Below are 22,401 nucleotides of genomic sequence, written 5' to 3' on the forward strand. Positions count from 1 at the left end.
TTTCTTCAGTCTTTGCATATAGCAAAATTGCTGGCATTCCTATGGCTCTTTTCTGAAACATTTTCAATTTATTAACTTCTTTTTAAAGGCGTTATTAATGAAATCAAGTACAATGTTGTAGAAATGATCTTATTAGTGCTGCACACAGTCACACTGATTCCCACTTTTAACAGATACACTGCTACTCACCCAAAGATGGTATCAGCTCTGCTAACTGAAGCTTTTTACTAAATGTTCATATCCATTTGGCAACGTTCTGCAGCTCCAACACCTTCTCCAACTCCCTGATTTCCAGGATGTGGTAAGCAAGACCTGTGTTTTTATTGAACTCAACTCCCTCTGTTGGACTGCAGCATGGCTGTATCCTAAACTATAAAAATTACCTTTGAAGCATACCTTTGGTTATATAAACTGGTAGAAAACTGTGGCAAAGATAGACAAAATGAAAAATAGTCTTCATTAAATGCATGTAACTACATTAGGAGCCCTTTAATAACAAGGGTCTCTCCAGCCCTTTAATAACTATGAGAAAAACCCTGCTACCAACTACAATTAAGGATGCTTTTGTACATAGATGTGTACTGGCATAGACACTTCTCATGGGAAGTAGCAAGAGCTAATTCTAAGGAAGAAAAATAGCTAATAAGACAACATCAATCTCTGAAGGAAAAATCAACTTGAAAAACAATATACTAAAATTTTTTGGCATCTTTTAAATTTATTTCACTATTTATGTGGCTGAAAACACCATAGACTGCATGAGGAAAGAATAGAAACATTAGTTTTGTAAAATTCTCTAGGGACAATACTGCAAATATCACCAAAAAAGATTTTCAGTCCAACACTTTTTGATTCTCATGCATTTTCTCTAACAGCCCCAGGATGGATTAAATTTGATACTCTGTATGCTTACTATATGTTTGATATGATCTGTTTAGAGACAAAACACTGGAGATCTTCCAGTACATTTTTAATATGTTCAGGAAGAAAAAAAATCTGAATTCTTTCTCGTCAGATCATTAGAGAAAGGTTTTATAACATATTTTCTACCCAGGACACTATCCTGCTTTTTCTAATGGGGGAAACTTACAACTGAAATTAAAGAAACAAATGGCTTATAAAGAAACAGAAAGGAATTAGCTTTTGGTTATATCAAAAGGTAAGCCCTTGAAAGACCATTATCTTCTAAAGAAAGATGATTCCAGGTTTCCTTAATTGATAAGCTTATGGAACAACTCATACAAAGAAAAGATAGAAATGAAAATAGATAGAAATGAATGTGTTTTTTTTTTTCCATTGAAGGGCTTAAAAGAGATGATGAAAAAAAGGCTGCAGTTCCATATTCCTCCTTGAATGCATAGGTATGAAGAAAAAAATAGGCAAGGCAAGGAGAAGACTCTATATGACATTGTAGACAGACAACGTACATTATAATACGCCGAGTTTTAATCTTTATTATCTTTATTAAAACCATCCATAAGAAATGCCAAAATCTTTTTACTACAGTAGATATACCCATAAAATAAGAAATCTTGCCAATTCTCTTGCAAGTTTAATGTATTTAAAGTTTCTGAGATTTGAATATGAAGTAATTTATTCCCTAGTACATCTCAGGTTCTCAGATTCTGTGTGCGACATCAAATGTGTGAGCATAATGGCAGCCACGAGGATCCTGGTAAAGCTAACTATGCAGAAACTGGATGCTGCTGGGGTTCACAGGTTTTAATTTTTATGAACATGGACCTGTGGAACCAGTTCAACGTGTCTGCAAGTACTTCATGTATCAATGCCAAGATGAGCATAGAGTGCAAGATGTTGCAATAGACCTAGCTAAAAGGAAACTAAAAAAGAAGCATTTTATACATATTTAAAATAAACATTAAAAGATGTTTATGAATTAAGGTAACAGCTGAATTGAGATGCCTTAAAAATCACTTGAAAGATGAAGCCGTTGGCAAGAGGAAAACTAAATGGTGAGTGGAACAGAACTTGGGAATATTGGTAGTGATTAATTATGAATTGATATCAGTAACATCTACAGGGGATATCGAGTGTTTCCAGCAGCAGAGAATCCATGTCAGTGCTCTCTAGCTTCTTTTAAGCTAATAAAATGTCTTAAACACCCCCCCGGGAAGGGTATCAAATGGCAGATGAATATAGAAAACATTTCTCCTTAATTGCCAGTTACGAGAGCAAGGATCATGAAAACATATGTGAAAGAAAAGGGTGGTGGGATTCTTGAGGTTTATTGACTAAAAATGTTAAAATGAAAGTGGTGAATGAATGGCTAATGAACATGCTATAGGAATATCATGACTGTTGCTGGTTTGATGGCTGATGTTCTGACAAATCCTGACAGGACATATTGCTACATACTGGCATATGTCAAACATGTAAACTAGCTTTGACCACTGTTACATTTTTTTTCTGCACATTACAAACACCCAAGAGTCCACTGCTACAAGAAGAAGGGAATTGGCCTATCATTAACCGGGCGGGCTAACAAAATTGAGCACTGCCAAGAGAAATTACCTGAAAATGTGATGGTATCTTCAGCTAGGCTAGATCAGTGCACAACCCAAAGGAAACAAATGGAGAGCAGACTCAAAACCTGAGGTCTCTGAGATGCTCTGAGAGGAAAGCTGACAAGTTTGAATTACTTTAACTTCAGTACATTTTTGATTTCCGAGCTCAGTTGAAGAAATCAGCAGTATGAAATGGGTATGTCAAAAGGCAGGAAAATAATCTGATCAGACTGTTGGGATAAAACAATACAGTAAAGAGACCAAATCAAAAAAGGATGAAAAAATATATTCTAATTCTATGAAGTTAAAGTGACTAAATGTGACACCTTAGCATTGTGCAAACACTGATGTATGACTACGTACAGGAGTGTTCGAAGCACCTGGTTTGAGACCCAGAGCACCTGAGACATAGTCTTCGGCCTGGCTGAGCTGAGAGATGTGCTTAAGGGAGGAGGAAGATGGCCGTAAAGAGATTTCTACAGGTACTGTTGCGGCACGAGCATGCGTTGACCATGCTTCCCCCATAACTGCAGCAGAGCTAGAGATGAAATCCAGAATCCCTATGCCACATAAAGATTTACCTGTCAATGGGGAATGTACACAAATGTCGCTTTGGAGATGAAAACGTTGCTAGAGTGAACAATTTTCTCTGCAGCTGGGCTTTCTCTCATGGAAATGAAGCTCGATAGACACCAGAGTGGTGAGTCCCTAAGCAGTCCTAGATGGTCACTAACCAGTTACATAATCTCGGGAAATCATATCACTTTTCTGTGCTTTTGTCTCTTCTTGTTTGTCTTGTCTGTCTGGAATGGCAGGTTTTAATGTGATTAAAGTAGAGAGTGATTATCTCTCGATCTGTGTGTGTAATATTAGAGTTCCACTCTGGAGTTCCCAACCTTCTCAGCCGGGGCCACTAGGTGCTGCTGTAATATGAGTAATTAAAATAATAACTATTATTAAGGAAATTGCATATATTCTTACTGTGGACTGTTTCAAAAAGCCTGAAAGCCAGAGAAAAAACTTATTCTAAACCTGCGCATTTTTTGAAAAGTAAGAACCAAAAGACCCGCTTATTCACTTCACTGGTACTCAAAATTTTTCCCTTTACCTTTTGCAGCTTTGCAGAAAAAAGCTGCAAATACCTTCCCCCTTTAAAAAATACACTGAATAAATGCAAATTTTTTTCTACTCCATTTCCATTTTTAAGCCCAGCTTCAGCAGTTTGCTATTATGCAAGCTCATCCAAACCATTATGCTCCACAATCCTTGCCAGCTACACAATTGTGCACCTTATTCACATACTATTTGGATGTGAACAGAAAGGCAAAGTCCTCAGCGTGAGGGAGCATGACTGGAACTGCAAATGATTTAGTAAATGCATGGTGATGTTACTGAGGCTCAGATTTTGTACCTGTCAGTTCCACAGCCTTCTAAGAAGGCTTTATCTTATTAAATGTAGTTGACTAGCCATAAACACAATGAAAGATTAATAAGACTCCATATGAATCACAGTCACAAAATGCTTCTTGCCTGTATTAAAATGTTTTTAAGCAGCTGAAGCAGCTGTCAGCTATAGCTCAGAGAGCTATATGACTAAAGTGCTATTTCTGAAAGTCTTGGAGTCAGTGCATCTAACTGGACTTTACAGTGGACAATCCAAAAGGCTATTTATATTCAAAAATAATTTGGCAAGTTTTGTTCATCAAACCAGTTTTCCAGACACAAAGACTCCACTTAAAAATCTATTCTTGGATTTACTGCCCTTAAAAATCAAGTTAAATGAAATTATCTGGATTATCAGACAAACAGGTCTGCTAAGGCAGTTCTGGATTAATTAGAAGTGATGAATTTTTGCTGCTGGGTTACCTCAAGACCCAAAGTTAACAAGCACAGAAATGAAGTGACAAACACTAAGCACATGTGGAAAAAAGAGTACCAGGAACATTATATGAGAATTAGGACTTTATGGTAAACGTGGGACATAATTTTCACAGTTTAAATAAATCATTATTAAAAAGCATTTTAGGAAAGTGCAGAGGTGCCAACACAGACTAAAAATATATTTTATTCTTACCATTTGAGACTGGCTCCGGGGACAGCCATTGATATCTTCAACTTTTTCATTTGCTAAACAAAAACAGTGAAGAGAAAAGCAGAAGTAAACAATGAGATAAATCTTTCCTTTCCACCCCCTGGCCAAAAAAAAAAAAAAAAAAAAAAAAAAAGAAGACCTAAAAACCCAAACCAAAACAAAACAAAAAAAAAAAACAGAAGGAAGAAGAGCAGAAAAGACACGGCAATAAAGTGCACAGGGTTTTGTTGACACAGAGCTCCTTTCTAAGTAAAGCTCAGTCGTACAGTAACAACACTCTTGTTAGCAGCAGTTGCTTCCACATGCCAAATCATGCAAAGGGGGAAGTGCGAAGGAGGTCGCTGCTAATTCTTCAGCCCCTGCAAAATAACTGCTGACATGAAATCTTCCACAATTGTCTTTGCAGGGTCAGGATACAGTTTCAAGGCATCCCAGAAAGTATGAGCCGCTCCAACTAACAAAATGCACACATGGGAGACATATGGTTTAATGGAGCATTCATTTCTGACAATTCAAAGTGTGTAAGATACAGTTCTGGCCATTTAAAGTATGGTTAAACAGCCACTTCCAAACATGCTCACATAAACATATTTTTTAATTAAGACAAGGATGAACCACACAAATATCAGAGACATATGGACCCAGTCAAATTGTATTATTCAGGGTTCATCTTATTGTTAAATACATTCAACTTGAATTATATATTCCCCCATGCAAGGAGTCAGCTCGCAGTGCTTCTCTCAGCCCTGGTCTTACCAATGATCTGGATGATTTCTGCTAGCAGAACTCCATCTGCAATGTCCTGTTGCAAATCCTTGATCAACCGCTTGTGGCCAGATTTTGCTAGGTAGTGGTTAGCCCAGTCAGTGTAAATCTGCAGAGCAGAGGGGGAGGGCAGGGGGGAGAGGGGGAAGAGAGAAAAGAAGACAATAAAAATTCTTAAAACAAATGCTGGCTTGCACAGCAGAACTATTCTGGATCACATTCCCATTTAAGAAGTCAGCACCAAAGGAAACAATTTTAACGTTGTGTTTTTTGCCTTTTTTTTTTTTTTAAAAAATGGGCCATGCCCCTCCCCCTGCCATTCTCTGTTTTATTTTAACTTCAAATGATTCAGGCTGTTTCATGAGGGTTCAAACTTGCTGTGACCAAGCAAAATTCCCCTTATGACTGTAAAGGAAACTCCTGTCGTAAATCAGTCACATCTACTGCAATTCCACCTCCCACCGTGTTTCTACCTCTACGCACGCCCCACCACCAACTTTCACACTCTGGGGCTGCCTAAGAGAAAGTGATAGCAGAGACGTGCGCCTGTGTTTTGGTAAGAGTTCATCGGGTTGTCGCTGGCAATCCCACGCCTGGCAATGCCTCTGAGACACTTCCTGCAGTAATCACCATGTCCTGCCACGCGGGGACATGTCGTTTGTCCCCTCGCCTATGGTTCAGAGTGCTGTAATGTGCACAGAGGAGACTGAGAGCACCAGATGTACAGTAGTCTCGGCGCTGGAATTAGAGCATATATTCTGGAAATATGCTGTGTCTTTTCTCTGCCAAAAGAGGCGGGGGGAAGGGTGAGACTGAGCAGCACCAAACACTTAGCAACAGGCAGCACAAAAATGGCACTTATCAACAAAAGGTTGAAAAGGACCAGCTGAACTACATCCACCAAAATAAGAGGGGGGTGGTGGTGAAGAGAGAGGTTGAAAGCATTTCATAAGGTGTATACGTACACAGAGAGAGCATTTGATAACACCTATGGTGGGCACACAAGGGGAACCAGGTTCACTTAGGGTGAGATAAGAGGAACAGACACCTTCACCTATGTACCGAAGGAAGAGTGCACCCCAAGAGGTGCTCACACCATCCCGGGGTGTCCCAGTGGACTAGCAGAAATTGATGTGGGGGTGTCACACAGCTGGAGGGTATCAGTGGCCCGTGGCAGCCAGCGCTGGCCTCTCCTCACCCCAGAAAAGAGGACTTATACAGAACCTCCCACTACTGTGGGATGTTACCACTGAGAGAAAGCATATATGTACAACAGCATCACTGTGTAAGTAAATACAATATCTAAGGTTCTTTCTCTGCTGAGAATATTGTTTGAAAATGTTGAAACTGCACCTCTTCCATAAAAACAATATGAGCTCACATTATAAACATCCTTTTATTTAACCTCACAGACCCTTGGGAGGAAGGGGTCAGAATCCCATTTTGTGAACAGAAAAACTGAGGCCAAAGCCATTAACTACTTGCTTAGTTTACCAAGGAAATCTGTGGCAAAGCCAGGGCGGGAAAATGGTTGCAATTCCCAGTCCAGAGTCTTACCCAGAGAACCAACAACCACTTTCCGCCCAGTAAGAGTATCACCACTCAGTCCACTTTCACATGCTAAGGACTCCTTCGCTCTCTGAGTACTTTTGTCACAGATTTTCTCCCTCTTCATTGAAAGAGACAGAGAGTTGTAACTTGTTTGGTCTACCCTGTTTCTTCCCATATTCCTGCAGGTGGATCACCAGCTGGTTTGCCATAGCTTTCTTGATAGCTTTACAACTTTAGATAACTCCACAGAATTAAACTGTGGAAGCAGATTCAGCTCTCCCATAGCCAAAGGGTGCTGCTGTTAGATGGGGCCCTAAATTTCCCTGCTGCACCCAGAAGTCTGCTTCAGTCACCTGTGTTTTCACTGACTGATATTTTTTTTTTTTTTGCTCTTACAGGTGAGTGACATGAAAGGCTCCATTAAAATGTTTTTAAAAGCCAACTGTAGCTAAGAAAGTGTTTCTTCAACTGTATAACCATATATAACGAATGCTAATGTGGAGTCTCTGAAGATTGTACAAACACATATTTAGAACAATATGAAATCAGGATGATAAAAGATGCATACCACACCCATAGCATCATGTGTTCCCTACTACTAGTATTTCAGCTTCAGTCATTCTTCTAAAGTAATGTCTCAGAAATATTCTCTGAGCTATTACTATAAGCAGAACTATTTTCTGTATTCCAATGAAACTGATCCACTGGAACATACAGAATTTAATACCTACTAATATTATTTTAGGTTAGTTTCACATTACAAATAAAAATACTTTACCAAGCATTTCCTTTTCCATTTGTCACACCCACACATAATCTGGTGTACCAATCCTAATTTTGACTACAATTTGAACTATCCTCTCACTAAGCAGCCAGGGAAAATTCACTCTAGCAGCTGCTTTGCAAGTATCTAGCATTCAAAGAATGGAGTTCACCCACCTATCCACCCCCTTCATAATTTTCTTTTCTCATTAATTTAAGTGACAAGCATAAAGACTGTAAACAGTGTTTTGTAAAGAAAGGTTGATAATCCACATCATACCAAAACTCTACTGGTGGTCAATATTTTGATAGTCATGCAATGGTAGAAAAAAAAATACTGTGAGGAAGGAGTGGTAAAAGAGGAGTTTTTTCACTTCAGAAGTATTCTAAAAAAAATCAAAAAGGCAAAGAATTGTTGACAGAGATAATATAGCAAATCAACACCCAGTTGGCAATGGAATGTCACATTTAATTTCCTCTCTTTCCGCAGGGATCACCACTTGCTTCTGTTTTCCCCCTTCCCCATAGGATGCCCTTCTCATTCATCTCGTTCTTCCAGGGACCCAACTGCTCAGGAGTCAGTTGTAAAAAATGAAAAGCATGTAGATATACACATGAAATTATAAGAATGTACACATGCCACTATATTCTTTTTAGATGAAATTCTCTGATGCAAATGTCATGAGAAATAGAGAATCCCCCCCTCCACAGTTTTTAAGTATCAATGTAACTATGCACCTCTTAGAAATTTTATCTTAAATCCCTTGGGAAAACATAAAGCTCCAGTGTGCATCATCATTGACAATACTCAGTTTGCAAAGGACAGAAAAGTCAAGCAGAACTGAAGACAAAAAAATCAGTAACTTCATGCGGCAGTCTGCTTTTTATGGATGCTCCCCTTTCATTGGGTGCTACATACCTCTAAGGAGGAGCTGTGCATGCTCCCCCTCTTTTCAGAACTAGCAATAGATCATTTTGTCTTGCACTAATTGTACAGTAACGTTTCCCAAAAATCCTCTTATCTTAGATTTTTCTGTGATGAGGCTGTTTCAGAGAAGAAAACGCACACGAGGCTTAGTCGTTGCAACACTTCCTCCCCGCTCCACTGCTTGCTCCAGTAACCCTGCCTTACAGCTACACGCTGGGCCGGGCTGCTGACTTACTCATTTCCTCTCCAAGCTTCCTCTCCTACCACCCTGCTTTACAGGCTTTCTGACCGGGGAGTATTTGACTTCAACGCTAGGCTCTGACGGCTGACAACGTACGGGAGAGCCGCTGTTATCTGTGACGCGGAGGACCAGGCTCAGCAACACGATAATGGAACAGACCCGATCCTGTGTCTGTGTGGTCCGAGCCCCATCCCGGCGCCTGGTGATTTAACTGCTTGCAACACGAAACAGGATTCAGCGGGGCAATCCGAGCTCGGGCACAGCCTGCTCATGTTAACGACGGTTTCCCCTAGCATTCCTCAACCGCTCGTCATGCTAACCTTCAAGAGAGAAGAGGAAATAAACTCTGATACCCAAATATAGTTATGAACTTCACCTCGATACTTCACACGTAGCTATAAGGAACACAGTAGAGCTGCTTGGCAGGATCCATAATGAAACAATACACTTTGTAATGCAGTAGTTTAACGAAGTGAAAAAGAGAGGATCTCACAGGTTACTGCCTTTCTTAGAAAATGCTTTAATCCTAAACCGTGTGATTATACATTAAGCAGTGCTATAATGCATCCTCTTTAAAATTAATACAGAAATGTTACCACCCACAATCAATGTCGAGTGGGAAATGTCAGATGGATTTCACAAGTACAGTCAGCCTAATGCAATATTAATGCACGGCACTTCGTTAGCATCTTCCACAAAATCATCTCAACATGCTTCCAGGCACAAATGAGATCACTCTTATTTATTTATTATTTTTGTAGATGTGGGCAAACTGAGGTATAAAGGCTTTCTTGGCAGATTTTTTTTTTTTTAATGTGGCTCACTCAAGGACAAACAGAGCTGGGAATATAACCCAGATATTCTGAGTTGCAATCATTTCTTCTATATGCTTTTTTATCAGGCAGTTTTATAAATAGGCTTGGTGGGAAAATGCATATTCCAAGAATCAGGATCCTTCTGCATATTTTTGTTTGCTACAGAATATAGAGTTTCAGATCTGAAAATGGTCTCCTGTTGCTATCGAGAAGACAGCTTTCCATACTTAGAGAATGCCTCTGTCACTCCCTTATGTGCCAACGCTGCTGCTTAGGAAGAACAACAGTTGCTGCCAACTGAGTTATGCCAAGACCTCGTGACAGATTTCCATGCCATTTAGGAGCATAGGTTATATTTGAAAAATATTTAAATATTTGTCCATTATATGGAAAAGTTTCCCTCCTAGATATGTGGGAATAAACAGATAGTATCCAGTTCTCATCACTTGTCCTTTAAAACACTCTCTAGGAGACAACTGTATCCTCGTTCATTAGCATGAGAGAATTGAAATGCTGTCCCCCAGTGCTCACTCTCATTTCTCTTCTGTGCATGATACCACCCTAATACCTTTGGGGGTGGGGAGGCTTTTTAAGAACTCCATTTCTTCTTAAGAACTCCATTTCCCAAAAGAAATCTGTAGGCAACAGCAAGCTTCCCACAGATTTTTCTTTCCTCTCTGTCTTGTAGCAAACAAGAGTTGGAGAAACGGAAGGAAAAGTTACCTGTTACAAAAAATGTTGCTAGCCGTATACTTGGGTTGCAATGGTTCACAGCAATATACAATACTACTTTTTAGCACAGCACAATCTTTTTTGTTCTATATTTGGATTATATCAACACATTTCATAATCTTTTTTTTTTTTCTTTAAAATATTTGGAATAAAGGAAAATGAAATTATTAAAAAGCCCCAACGCCAGAGTTTTAACAGTCAGCCAAAGTGGAAATATGGCACTGTTAACTTAATAAAAGGGCTATGTGACTTTCTAGTGTAATGTATTTACTCTGCTTAAAATGTTGTCATTGCAGACAACTGATAGTTGATAACACTCAGAACTTTTCGCCCATAGACACTCGTTGAAATCACGCTTGTAGAAGACTGATGACTCGTTTCTGTTGTTCTCCAGTATGCTACAAAGTGGGCCGTAAAGGCTGTATATCTGTTTCCTGGGCAGTTTTCCAGTGTGTGGCCTACCGTGGATGTTGAATACCCAGCAGAGCCTACATAACAGTCCCAGAGTCCCTGATGAAGAGGATTTGCCAGAGGAGAGGGTATGACCACAACTCTACTTCAACGTAGCTATTCTTGGCTAATAAATTGTGGGTAGCAAAACACGTGTTGGAGCGTCCCTGAAGCTGCTTGTATTTATAAAGAGAACGCATTGACTAGCAATAGAATAGGGTGAGGAAATCAGATTGCAATGAGATGCCTTTCTCCTTCCCACTGCTTCTACACTACGGAAAATTTAACTGGAAGGCAGGATCTGACCTTTTAAATATTTTCTTATTGAAGGTTATTTCTCTGGGTTGCAAAAGAATAATTTATTAGTTTCAGTCCTCCACATAGCAAGGAAAAGGGCTAACTTTGAAAACAATGGTTCACATTTAGACTGCCATAAGAGACAGATCAAGCATCCAATTTATGTCCGGATTTAACAGACTATAGAAAACACACTGCAACTCATTTACTACAAAGTAAAGCTGGGGGTTAGGGGTGGCACTTTTTGTAACATTAAGCAAATTACATGAGAAGGAAAAATATTTACACAATTAAAAATATATGTCCAGAAAATGAAACTAGAGTGGCTTAATTTATTGGCAAGATGGAAGCCAATGCATTTCATTTAACAAAATGAAATTAGTATTAAATGACATTCCACAAACGCTGTTTCTAAATCCCACTGAGCAAATGAGAACAATTACAAGTTAAGGAATAGAAACCATTTAGAGGCATACATACCAATTAACCAAAATGTCAGAATCCCTATAGTATGATTCTATTTTGTAAATAGCAGCATGTATCCATCAACACTACTCAATAATTTTCAGATAAAAATACAATTAAATAAAACTCCACTAATCCCAGCTAAGAAAATGACGAGAAACAATACTCTTCAATAATCACTGGCAAGCTTTAGATGACTTGCCCAGCTTTAAGGAGGCTCTTCTATATTTCCAAGTTTCACTTACAGTTTGTGATCTAATCACCGAAGTAACATTTGTACTGACTTAATGTGCTCTCTTCTCATTTCTTACCAAATCCCAACTCAGAATTAATTTAATACATGTGTTTGAGGCCAATATTCACCAATGGCACGGGGGCAAGACTTTTGATGCATCTGTGCCAGACGAAAGGTAACAGTATAAGGCTCTTATGTGTGTGTGTATATGTGTGTAAGGCTTGCTAAGTCATTTGGGTATTGCACAGTTAAAAATCCAACTCTTTATAGACCTTGTTCATCCTTTGAAAAGAATCATACCGATTTGCTTTACAGTTTAATCATATTGTTTTGTTTATTGGCTTACTGCAGCTACTCTGCAGTCCTGTGCAATAGCAATCAAGTACCACAGGAAGGAGCCAGATATTCATCCTGCAGCTGCAGAGGACCCAACCAGACAACTGCTTCTCTGCAGACTTGTGCTGCTGCAAAGCGATACTTGTTAAGGGAGCAACACCACCACGGTTATTAATATTGGCCTTGAGCTTCCTGAATTAACAAGAGACAATACTAAGTGCCACACAGAGCAATCTTCCAAAACAGCCAACCTCGAGACTTTCTGATATAAATACTCCATATACGTGCCTGTACAACTTTGGAATTATTTCTTAGATATATTTTCTAACTTTGAAGTACGCTTCAAGCATCTGTTTAGTGAAAGTACAATAAAATACAGGACCTACTATTCAATACAGCTTTTACATAATACATTGATTGTAACTAATATTTCTGTTAATTTTATTAGATTGAGGAAGAACAGGATTCCTTGCTGGGCCTAAGTGTTACACCTAGAGCCACCACTCAGAAGGTGAATCTGTCTTAGTGTTTTATTTCAGATAAAGAGTGTGCTTCTAAAGGCAGTCTCCTATCACTTGTGGTCTCTCAGAGATCCCCTTCACATGAAATGAAACAGAGAGAGATGCTTCAAGAGCACACTTAATGCACTCCATTCACTAACTGGCATTTAGTCTATGCAACAAAACGAGAACTAATCCAAGCAACCCTCCATCCCTAAAACGTGTACCTTAGCTGCTGGTTCCTTAGTACCAAACTGGTTTTCCCTACAGAGCAACCCTTCCTGCTAATGTTGACGTGTGTGTCCCAGAAGTGATGGGGGAGAGGGAGAATGTGATAGAAAAAGCTGCTGACTGTGCTGCGTGGCGGTACATACACCGAGATGCTTCTGTAAGCTGGTGTAATGTTATAGTAGTGACAAATGTAAGGGGTGGACATGCTTTGGTCTTGATAGTAGTGAAGTGTGAAGAAATTAATTTGATCAAAAGAACAGTGCCAGCATTCTCTAATAGAAATAAATGAACTGAAATATATGAAACTTCCTCTCTCTCCTGCATGTGCACACACACTTGAACATCATCCAAGCCTGCCCAAAGCTTGAGCCGTGGCTGTCTGTGACAGTTCCTGGCTAAAGAGAACTCCCTTGGAAGAAACAGCTGATCTGGGAAGGAGCAGCTGTGCCTGTCCAAAGGAAGAAGGGTAAAAAGAAAGCCATATTTCTGCTTTTCTAGGCATCCAGGATAGCAATGATGGCCCTCCACACCAGAGGCCCCATTCCATTCCCCTGAATGAGACTTCCTGTACTCTAAACTTGCATGAATCTTATGTCTCATAAATGTCTTGTCACTGCCAGGATAAGTTTCATGATAGTCCTGCATTCACTTTATTAAACAAACCCACAGTAAGTAAAGTTAAGTTTTCTGTAAAAGGAAAAATGAACTGAATTTGCACAGATTTCCTTTGTGGCTCACCAATATCACAACAACACAGAAGAACAGAGAAAAAACTTCTACAATCTCAGACCTGACTGGAAATCGTGAAGTAATTTTCAGAACAAAAACATCCTTGCTTTGTTGATTCCTTTTTTGTTCACAAGCAAGAAGCCACTCTTGGTATCAACTAGACCATTCCTGGATGGAGTGGGCACTTGCCTTAGCAAAGCAGCAATGGGACTCCTCACATGGAGCTGAAGAGATTCCACTGTGAAACTACTCCAGATTTTCCATCAAAGCTCATTTTAAGGATTTATAACTTGGACAGAGACGTTCTTTCCACACTGCAATTTGGCATTAAAGAACTTGGCCCAGGGATCAAAATAATGCTCTTTTCCAGCACTTCTTTTTAAGTGTGGGAAGGCAAATTTCTGATATATAAAGATGCAAAAATATTAAGACATACTTTTGTTCTTTTCTTGTGAGAAAACAGTGGCAAATAAGACTGCAACTAACTTTGAATATAAAGTCTCCATCTAGCTTGTACTTTTTGAGGCTTAGAAACTGATTTGAATTGTCTGGTTTCCTCTCATGTGGAAGAATAACTTTGCAAATCAAAATAAAAAAAATAAACTGTTTGCATTCTGAGCTACATATTTTATAACAAGACACTTTAACTCATGCTTAATTTTTCTCTGGGCTTTGATGTTTAGAAGTTGTTTTTCACCAACTCTATGAGTTTAATATTAATAAATGTGTTGCACACATTCAGCAGACCAGTGAGGTGCTAATAACACAACATTAATATTAAGTAAATATATTAATGATTTTGAGCATAGGTGATATGAGCCTCTTCTTACTGTCATTAATTTCTGTTAAACCAGGTCTTGGTGGTGAATGTGTGAGTGGCAATGGTCATGTGTGTGCAACCATTTTGCCTTTTGCTACCTAGCTGGAGCTTAGGGAAATGAAATTATGCTTACACAGATGACAGCCTACACACACACTTCTTCAGTTCAAGAAATGTAAAACAGTGTTTCAGGATTTGAAAGACTAAGGACACAGCTCCGTACAATAGAACTATCACTTTCGGACTTATTTCCCTTTGATCACCATTGAAAGCACTGCCTATAATAAACGCCTGCCCATTCTGATGATAGCAATACTTAAATTAACAATCATCCAGCACAATAAATTTTATGTATGAAGTAAATTCTGCCAGTCAGTAATCTTAAATAACAAAGAGAAGATAATAATCTTATCATAGTTTTGACAACAGAAGACTTTTCATCCCATATGAGATTCGATATTGTAATCTTCCTCATTTCTTAACAAAAGACCTGTCTCATATACAGCTTTTGTAACACAACCAGATCTGGAAGGATCATACAATGGAAAGAAAAATTCTAGATTCCTACTAAAAATGTTCTGAACACCCTTCCTTTTTTTTATAAAGAGGGAATCTGCCTAAACACCTCTAGTGAAGGCTCTGGCTGCACATCACATGGAAAGAGGCAGTGTTTCAGGAAGGGTGGTCCTCATGACCTGGGGACTGTCCTTCATCTGTGTTCAATCTGCAGTCTCCCACGCAAATCGCCTAACATATATCCCACCTTTTGTGTTCTGTGACACACTTCTATAGGACTACAGCGCCCCCCAAAGTAACATCAAAGATATGTGATTCATGACTCAAAATTTTTCCACCTACGATTTACCTCTGAAGACAACGAAAAAACCCTCTTAGCTGAGTATTAAAATAGCAACTTCAAGACCCACTCCTCCTGCCAAAAAAAAGGGAAAATAACTCTAACAACAGTTAAGCACACCGATTTTAATGAAAGAGTTTTTAAATACCAAACTAGCACATTCTTATGCTGAGTACTGACATACTGATATGAGAACTTCAGGTCTGAAGACCAAGGAGGTTTAGATAACGGATAATAATTAAGATGGATAATGATCTGAAGTTTATATGTAGTATCTTCTGTTATAAGATTCCAAAGCCATTTATGAAGGATCAAGGCTTAGTTATGTAAAGATCCACCCTGATAGAAATGAACATTCAATTATTTAATGAGGCTTTGAGACAGGTAAGGTTTATAGGTCTGCTCACACAGACACCTGTGCATAAACACTGGACCCTGTTCCTTCAAACAAGTACCCAAACTATGATATCTGTACCTCTCCTACAAATAAGATGCAGATTTTTTGCTTCTTAATGTTTTATCACAGTAACATGACATGAATTTTAGGGCACAGAAAGAACTGACCAGATGATGTGGGACCAAAAGCTGGAAAACACTTCCAAGTCCTGGGCATACATGCAAATCAAAGGGCTTGTCATCACTGACTCCAGGCACAGAAAAATCCAAATCAAATGATCTGTTGGCATCTACTACATATCTGGAATAGCAAGAGGCTAATACCTGAAGAAAAGAAAGGCCTTGAGAGACCTGTGTGAAAATGGAAGCTCAGCAACTAACTGACATTTTTCTTTTTCTTCCCCCCTATAGCCACCACCTGACATGTAAGTACAAATGATACTATTAGCTCTAGGCATATGGTGGGTTTTTTTTTACTTCAAGGCCAAACCCATATCTCTTAGGACACAAAACAGTTGGTGCTGTTGTGTTTGAGGTCTGTTCTCTGGGTCCTCATGACTGGGTGTACACAAGACACCCACCACCCTCTTCCTGAAGGGACTGCTCTCCACATCTGCAACTCTTCACTCACTGTCCTATATTTCCTTTTAAACTACACACTCTAGTGATACCCCGTCTCTTGGATAACAGACTAGAAATGAAGGATAGGGATTGACTAGCTCACTTTAAAGGGCCACTGCCTTTAAATGTAATTAAATCCATATCTTCTACCTCCCACACAATCACCCCCTGGGACTAAAGGCTTCTGTAAAGGATTAGGAAGGGGATACTCTCATTGCAGCCACACCACTATGCAGAAAATAATTCAAAATTTGGGAAGTTGTGAGCAGGAAGCAGAGGATGAAGAAGAAAGGAACTCACTGAAAACACAAACAAATAAATCTGCTGACTAGAGATTACAGCACTCATTTTGGGCAGAAGAGATTGTGCTCCAGCCTTTCCTTCCAATAGCCTTTCTGTATTTTGTCCTGCTAATGTAAGTAAGAAACAGAAATGAGCAAAGGAGCATCATGTCTCCTCTCAAATGAGTCTCTAAACCAGCAGCCTACCACCTTGTGCCCTATCCCACATTATGCTCAGTTGCTTTCTCAGACTGTGGTGCGGGATGACACTAATGGCACCACTAGCTTCTCAGGTAGCGCTGTCTGAGAAGACTGGCACTCCAGGAGAGCCCACACAGCTGCTTTAATTGTGCAGAGGCACGTGGAGTATTACTTTGGGGGCTTCCATGGACAGCTCTCAATTTTGTCTACTTTTTTAGAACAAGCAAAACTAAAAGCAATTTCTGACCTTTCCCATTAACCTTCTAACTCCCTGATAAAATAAGAAGAAAAATAGTTTAATCATGCTAGCTTTTTTATTTTTTTTTTTTAAACAGGAAACAATTATTGCCAATGAATAATAAATATTTCATCCTGGAACACTAGGGGTTTTTTTACCAGCTCTAAATTTTGTTACAGTAGGCAGGTGCTTATTTCACCTGCCCTTTAAATAAACCTTGCTGGTAAGGTGCTTGACTCTGTTGAGCCAACGCAGCTTCTGAGCCCTCTCAGAAGTACAATTTCACGTCTATACAGATCCTTAATGTAAAAACCTGGGATAGCTATGGACAGACTATAAGTGCTGCCAAAATAGGCAGCTGCTGAGTGGGAGTTCTGAGGATGAGAATGATGGTTATAGGCACCTAAAATGCAAGTGAAGTAGGTCATAGGAACTTAAATTCTTTGGGGGAGGAGGGAAGGTCATATTTCATATTTCAGGAACTACTGTACAAAGGATATCCTTTGTTAAAAGTCCAAGCATTTACTACATTATTTAGTGCATAAAATAAGTATGGAACAGAATAGTCCTTAAAGCAAGTTTTTCCTTAAATTCTTACAGTTGTTCTTGAAGGCCTCTGATAATAGAGGATTGCCTTTTTTAGTAGGACTTGAACACCTCTCATTTCGGATGGAAATATAAGGAGAAATGCTTTGGAGGAACTACCTGAAAACACATAGAACCCTAATGGATTTTTCTTCAGCTTCTGAAGAATTTATACATTTGGGAACTATAAGTTGGAGTGGAAAGTGAAGTTTGAAATTTTATCGAACTGATGTACCTCTCGAGTTGTGCAGTCCCACAGAAAGGCTTCTCAAACATTGCACCAGATGGCCCTGGGCAGGTTCATGTTACTTCACTATCAGTAATAAAATCCCATACTTACATCAATGCTTCATTTTATGTTACTGTCATTATCTTGTTACAGGTTATAATGGTATTTGCATTATCTGCCTAATAATTATTCCTGAGTCACAGCAGTAAAACTCTTTTAAGTCTCAAGCTCTGATCTAGAATCTGCTGAACCACTTAAGTTTCATCTGTCTCTCTTTGACTGAAAAAGATGTTCCATACATTAAAGAAAAATGAAAGTGGGCAAATGGCTTCTCTTTTTATAGTAAAACAGTCCCAACTCAGCTAGATTTAAGTGAGTCTCTCCCAAAATATTATGTATCCCTCTATTGTGCAGATGTATTTCTTCTGTATTTCTTCAACTTCAAATCCACAGAAGTATTCTCTTATAAACAGTTATTTATACCGCAGTGCAGAACAGGTGACTTCGGTACACATCAAACACACTTGCAGGATTTAGATCCCCAAGGAACACTGTAAAATGTCCGAAAACACTGTAGTAAAATACATACACTAGCATATAAATGCTAAAGAGTTTTGTATTGTAAGCCATTAAAAATACTACATCGTAAAAATGGTATTTAAAATGTTCACAATGATATTCAGTGATACCACACACTCCTGTAAATAATTATCCTGAGAATGGGACATTTCAATTAATTATGTTACCATGCTCCAAATTCCAATCACACAACAGCTGCAGTGATACAGAGGGCACATGACAATATTGCATAATCAGCCTTGCAGTGATGTTCAACCAAAAAACTGTCCACAGAATAAAGAACCCATCTGAATTTATCTGATGTGAAGCAAAGGTTATTTAAAAACGATAGCATGAACATATAATCGCATGTTGTCCACTCTTTGTAAAACAGATGTTTACAAGTTTACATGACAGGTTCACAGATGTCCTTCAGCAGTTACTAGGTAAAATATTTTTTCAAAAAAGCACAAAACCCCACAACCTACATTTTGTATTTGGATGGATTTTTTAGCTTGTCCTATGAAAACCTAAAGACCCAAAAAGAAAGCCAAGACTTCAGAAAATTTCTTAAATCCACAGGTAGATAGTATGGTTATCATCTAATTTTTTTAGCTATATATATTCCAATCATTGAATATACACTGTATAAGCAGAGTTCATGAAGAATCTAACAACTGAATGAATAGCAAGACCATGTGCAGAAAGGCTACAAAACTTGGGGAAGGTGTGACGTCAGAGCACAACTTGTAGAGCTGTGCAAATCCTCTGCTGTGTGCACACTCCTCTTGGTGCCCTTCATGGGAACAGGCAGTACAAACACCTCAGACTAGTTATGCCTTGCCTAGTTTCTTACGCCATTTATTCAAGTGATTGGGCCATCTGAATTTGGCACAAGCGAGATTTTTCTGTGGAAAGCTGTCAGAATCTCAGTTTGCAGGGAAACCCAAACACTTCTAAACAAACGTCATGTATTTATTCACTCAAAGTCAGGAGGCAGAACAAAGACTTAAAGCAAAAAACAGTTTTCTTTTTTCCATTGCCTAAATTTTTGATGTTCCTTGAAAGAATTTGTAAAGTCACTTCAGGCTGTTCTCTATTCCTGGCTGGAAGGTGCTGGCTCCTGGCCTCCTGTCACTGTGACCATGGAGATTTTAGAGAGCCATGCCAGATGCAACGTGGCCTGGCCCACTCTAAACCTGCCCACGTGCCCCTCACGGGCGAAATGGCCTCTTAAACCCTGAAGCAGCCCACAGGGATCCTGGAGCTGCAGGGCTTCCATATTCACCTCTCCTGGCCGAGCAGATTGGAAGTGCTCTGTCCCTTTGAACACCACATCCGCTTTTGTAAAAAGCCTCAGCAGCCTTTCAAAAGTAGTATTTATCCTATTTGTGTCCTTCTGTACTTACTAACTCTCAGTGATGCTTCTCCTTTCTGGCACCACCATCTTTAAGCTTTAGGATGCCCTTTGATATTACTTTCTTCACTCAGCTTTGGGAAAAGCAAACTGCCCTTAGCCTGGAGAGAACCAAGATATAAAATATTTACTAATAATTACTTCTCCTGTTTTTGCATGAAAGATTATTTTTGCCATCACTTTGCCTTTGTCACTTGGTTCATTTAACACATTCATTAAGGTAATCTGAGGGACAAATGCTACTAAAAAAAACCCTATACCTATAATTACCTGGTAGCAGATATAACAACCTATTCACATCAAAAGTAGTAAACTACACGTAAATATAGAACCAATCAACATCGCTTCTCATCATACTCTTGTCTGTTGAGAAAGTTCAAGAGCTATGGCACTGCAGTAAGGACAGAACTTGTACATGGTCTTACCTTTAAGCCAGAATAAGAGTGGCTCTCAAACACTTTTCTGACCATAAAACATCTTCCTGCAGAACTGTTTTGTATTCTGTATAGTAATGTAAGGCTATTTACAGTAAGCATTTTTTCAATGAATTTTCACAGACGGCTTAAAAAGCAGTCCACTGATGCATGTAGGTCTGTTATATGATGTGTTGTAAATCTCCACACAAGGAGGGGGTATTTCCTATGGTACCAACTATTGAGAACTACGAAAAAAACAATTGGGAAAGAAGATATCCTTTCATCTAAGATCCTTGTATCAAAGGTTTCATAACTGTTTTTTTCTCTTAAGAGAGAAGGTTGATATCTCTTAAGATGTCTCTCTGAAGATATCTCTAAATTAAGAGATAAGGTATGACTCTAAGAGACAGCTAAGCATACAGTTTTGCTTGGAGCAAAGGCAAATGCAAGGCCTCTCAGAGATTCAAATAAGTTTGGCAGAATGACTTTGTTAAAATTGTTTTGGTTGAGATGATGGACAAAGAAAAACAAAAAAGAGCTGACTAGAAGAAGCAGAGACAAAACTCAGGAACAGTAAAACCACTGCAGAAATACAAAAATCACAGACTAACCTGAATAGTATCAATGTGCAGAATAAATAAACATTTCGTGTTAAGGTCATGGCTGAAACAGTCTTGGGATATGGGCAAGGAGATTGCCCCAGATTACTTGGGGTTTTTTTCCTTTTGAGATAGAAGAGTGTCCTAAGATCATGTAAGGCAGAAAATGGCATTTAAAAATTCCTCATTTTTTCCTTCTGCTGGGAATAACCTACTAAGATCTGAAATTTTTACTAGCTGTTCAAGTCAAAGGATTCACAATATACTTCAGTAAGTCCATTTACCAGCAGAATGCCCTATGTCATCACGTCAAGCACAGGGAAGATCCTCTTCACTTCCATTAAGAATGTCCAACTGCAGCATATACTTATGCAAAAAATAAATAACATTCCTCTCCTCACAAAGCAGTTAAAACACATTCATCTGTTTTCAGCTGGCACTTACATTATATTTTCTGGGTTTTGGCCTCCTCCTACCTGTACCACAAGAAATCAGAAATAGCTGCACTGAAGACAACATATAAACAGAAGGATTTTTGCATTTAGAGTAAGAACTAGGGCCTGGATCTAAACAAACCAACCAACCAACCACATCTCCCTTTGGCACTGCTGCAGAAATGGAAGTGTTCATCACAGCTTATTGTAAGCTTATGGTACTAACGAGTATCTGATGCCCTGTCTTGTTTGCAGATACTTAAAAAGCTGACTTGTTTCTACATTGGATCAATTGCTTCACTAATGCCATTCAGAACTTTGTGTTTTACCCTAATCCTTTTTCATGTCGAATTAGGTGGTATGAACTGCGTTCCCTAACACTGTCATCTTTGCCAGGCATCAAAATCAGTTCAAGGCAGGCAGACAAAGCACAGCACTCCCAGAAGCACAGCAAAAGCTGGGAAGGGAGCTCTTGGGACAGGGGGTGGCACAGAGGCCACAGGGTGACTCAGGGGAAGCACTGAGGTGCAGGACGTGCAGTGACTAACCGTGGTGGGGAAGGAATGTCACTCCCACCCCCTTACCACGCGAGTCATGCATCCCAGAGCTTAATGACATGGAGGATGAAGCAGAGCAATAGCAGTGGGCATTTACACAGGAAGGGAGCTCTGGGAAAGCAGGGCTGCATCCAGCAATGGCTCATATTCCCAGATGAGTCCTCTCGTGCCCTCCACTGCTCCCATACCTGAGCAGCTCAGATCAACCAATACGTCAACTAACTGCAATGGAATATATCAAAGAATATATACCTTGTGTAACTATGCTGAAATATTTCTGAGTTTTGCATATTTATTTATATGTGCATATTCTGTTTATATATGCATACATATGCATACATATGCATACGTATATACCAGACAAACTGGTATGGAAATAAATATGGCTGATCACTTAAAGTCAGTAGTATTTAGGGACAAGATAATTTCATCCATAATGCAGGCATCTAGCCTGAGGTGAGCATCTAGGTTCCATCAACAGTCTGTGCCCAGAGAAACAGGAAACTATGAAGCAGTTTAACCCGTGCAGGAGCCTAATA

At 39.2% G+C, this 22,401-nt stretch overlaps 1 protein-coding gene across 2 annotated transcripts in view; it reads right to left on the reverse strand.

Annotated features, from left to right (window-relative positions):
• The window catches only part of NAV3 (neuron navigator 3), a gene marked incomplete at its 5' end in the record, with an annotated part of 269,575 nt that overhangs the window by 184,922 nt on the left and 62,252 nt on the right, over nt 1-22,401 (reverse strand). For both annotated transcript variants that reach the window (XM_082311047.1, XM_082311046.1), the window contains 2 exons: nt 4,600-4,652; nt 5,374-5,491. In XM_082311047.1, the coding sequence (XP_082167173.1) occupies nt 4,600-4,652; nt 5,374-5,491 (171 nt within the window). The remainder of the gene's footprint in view (nt 1-4,599; nt 4,653-5,373; nt 5,492-22,401) is intronic.

The sequence above is a fragment of the Platalea leucorodia genome (genome assembly GCF_965183815.1).
Source record: "Platalea leucorodia genome assembly, chromosome: 4".
In the NCBI taxonomy this organism is placed as follows: Eukaryota; Metazoa; Chordata; class Aves; order Pelecaniformes; family Threskiornithidae; genus Platalea; species Platalea leucorodia.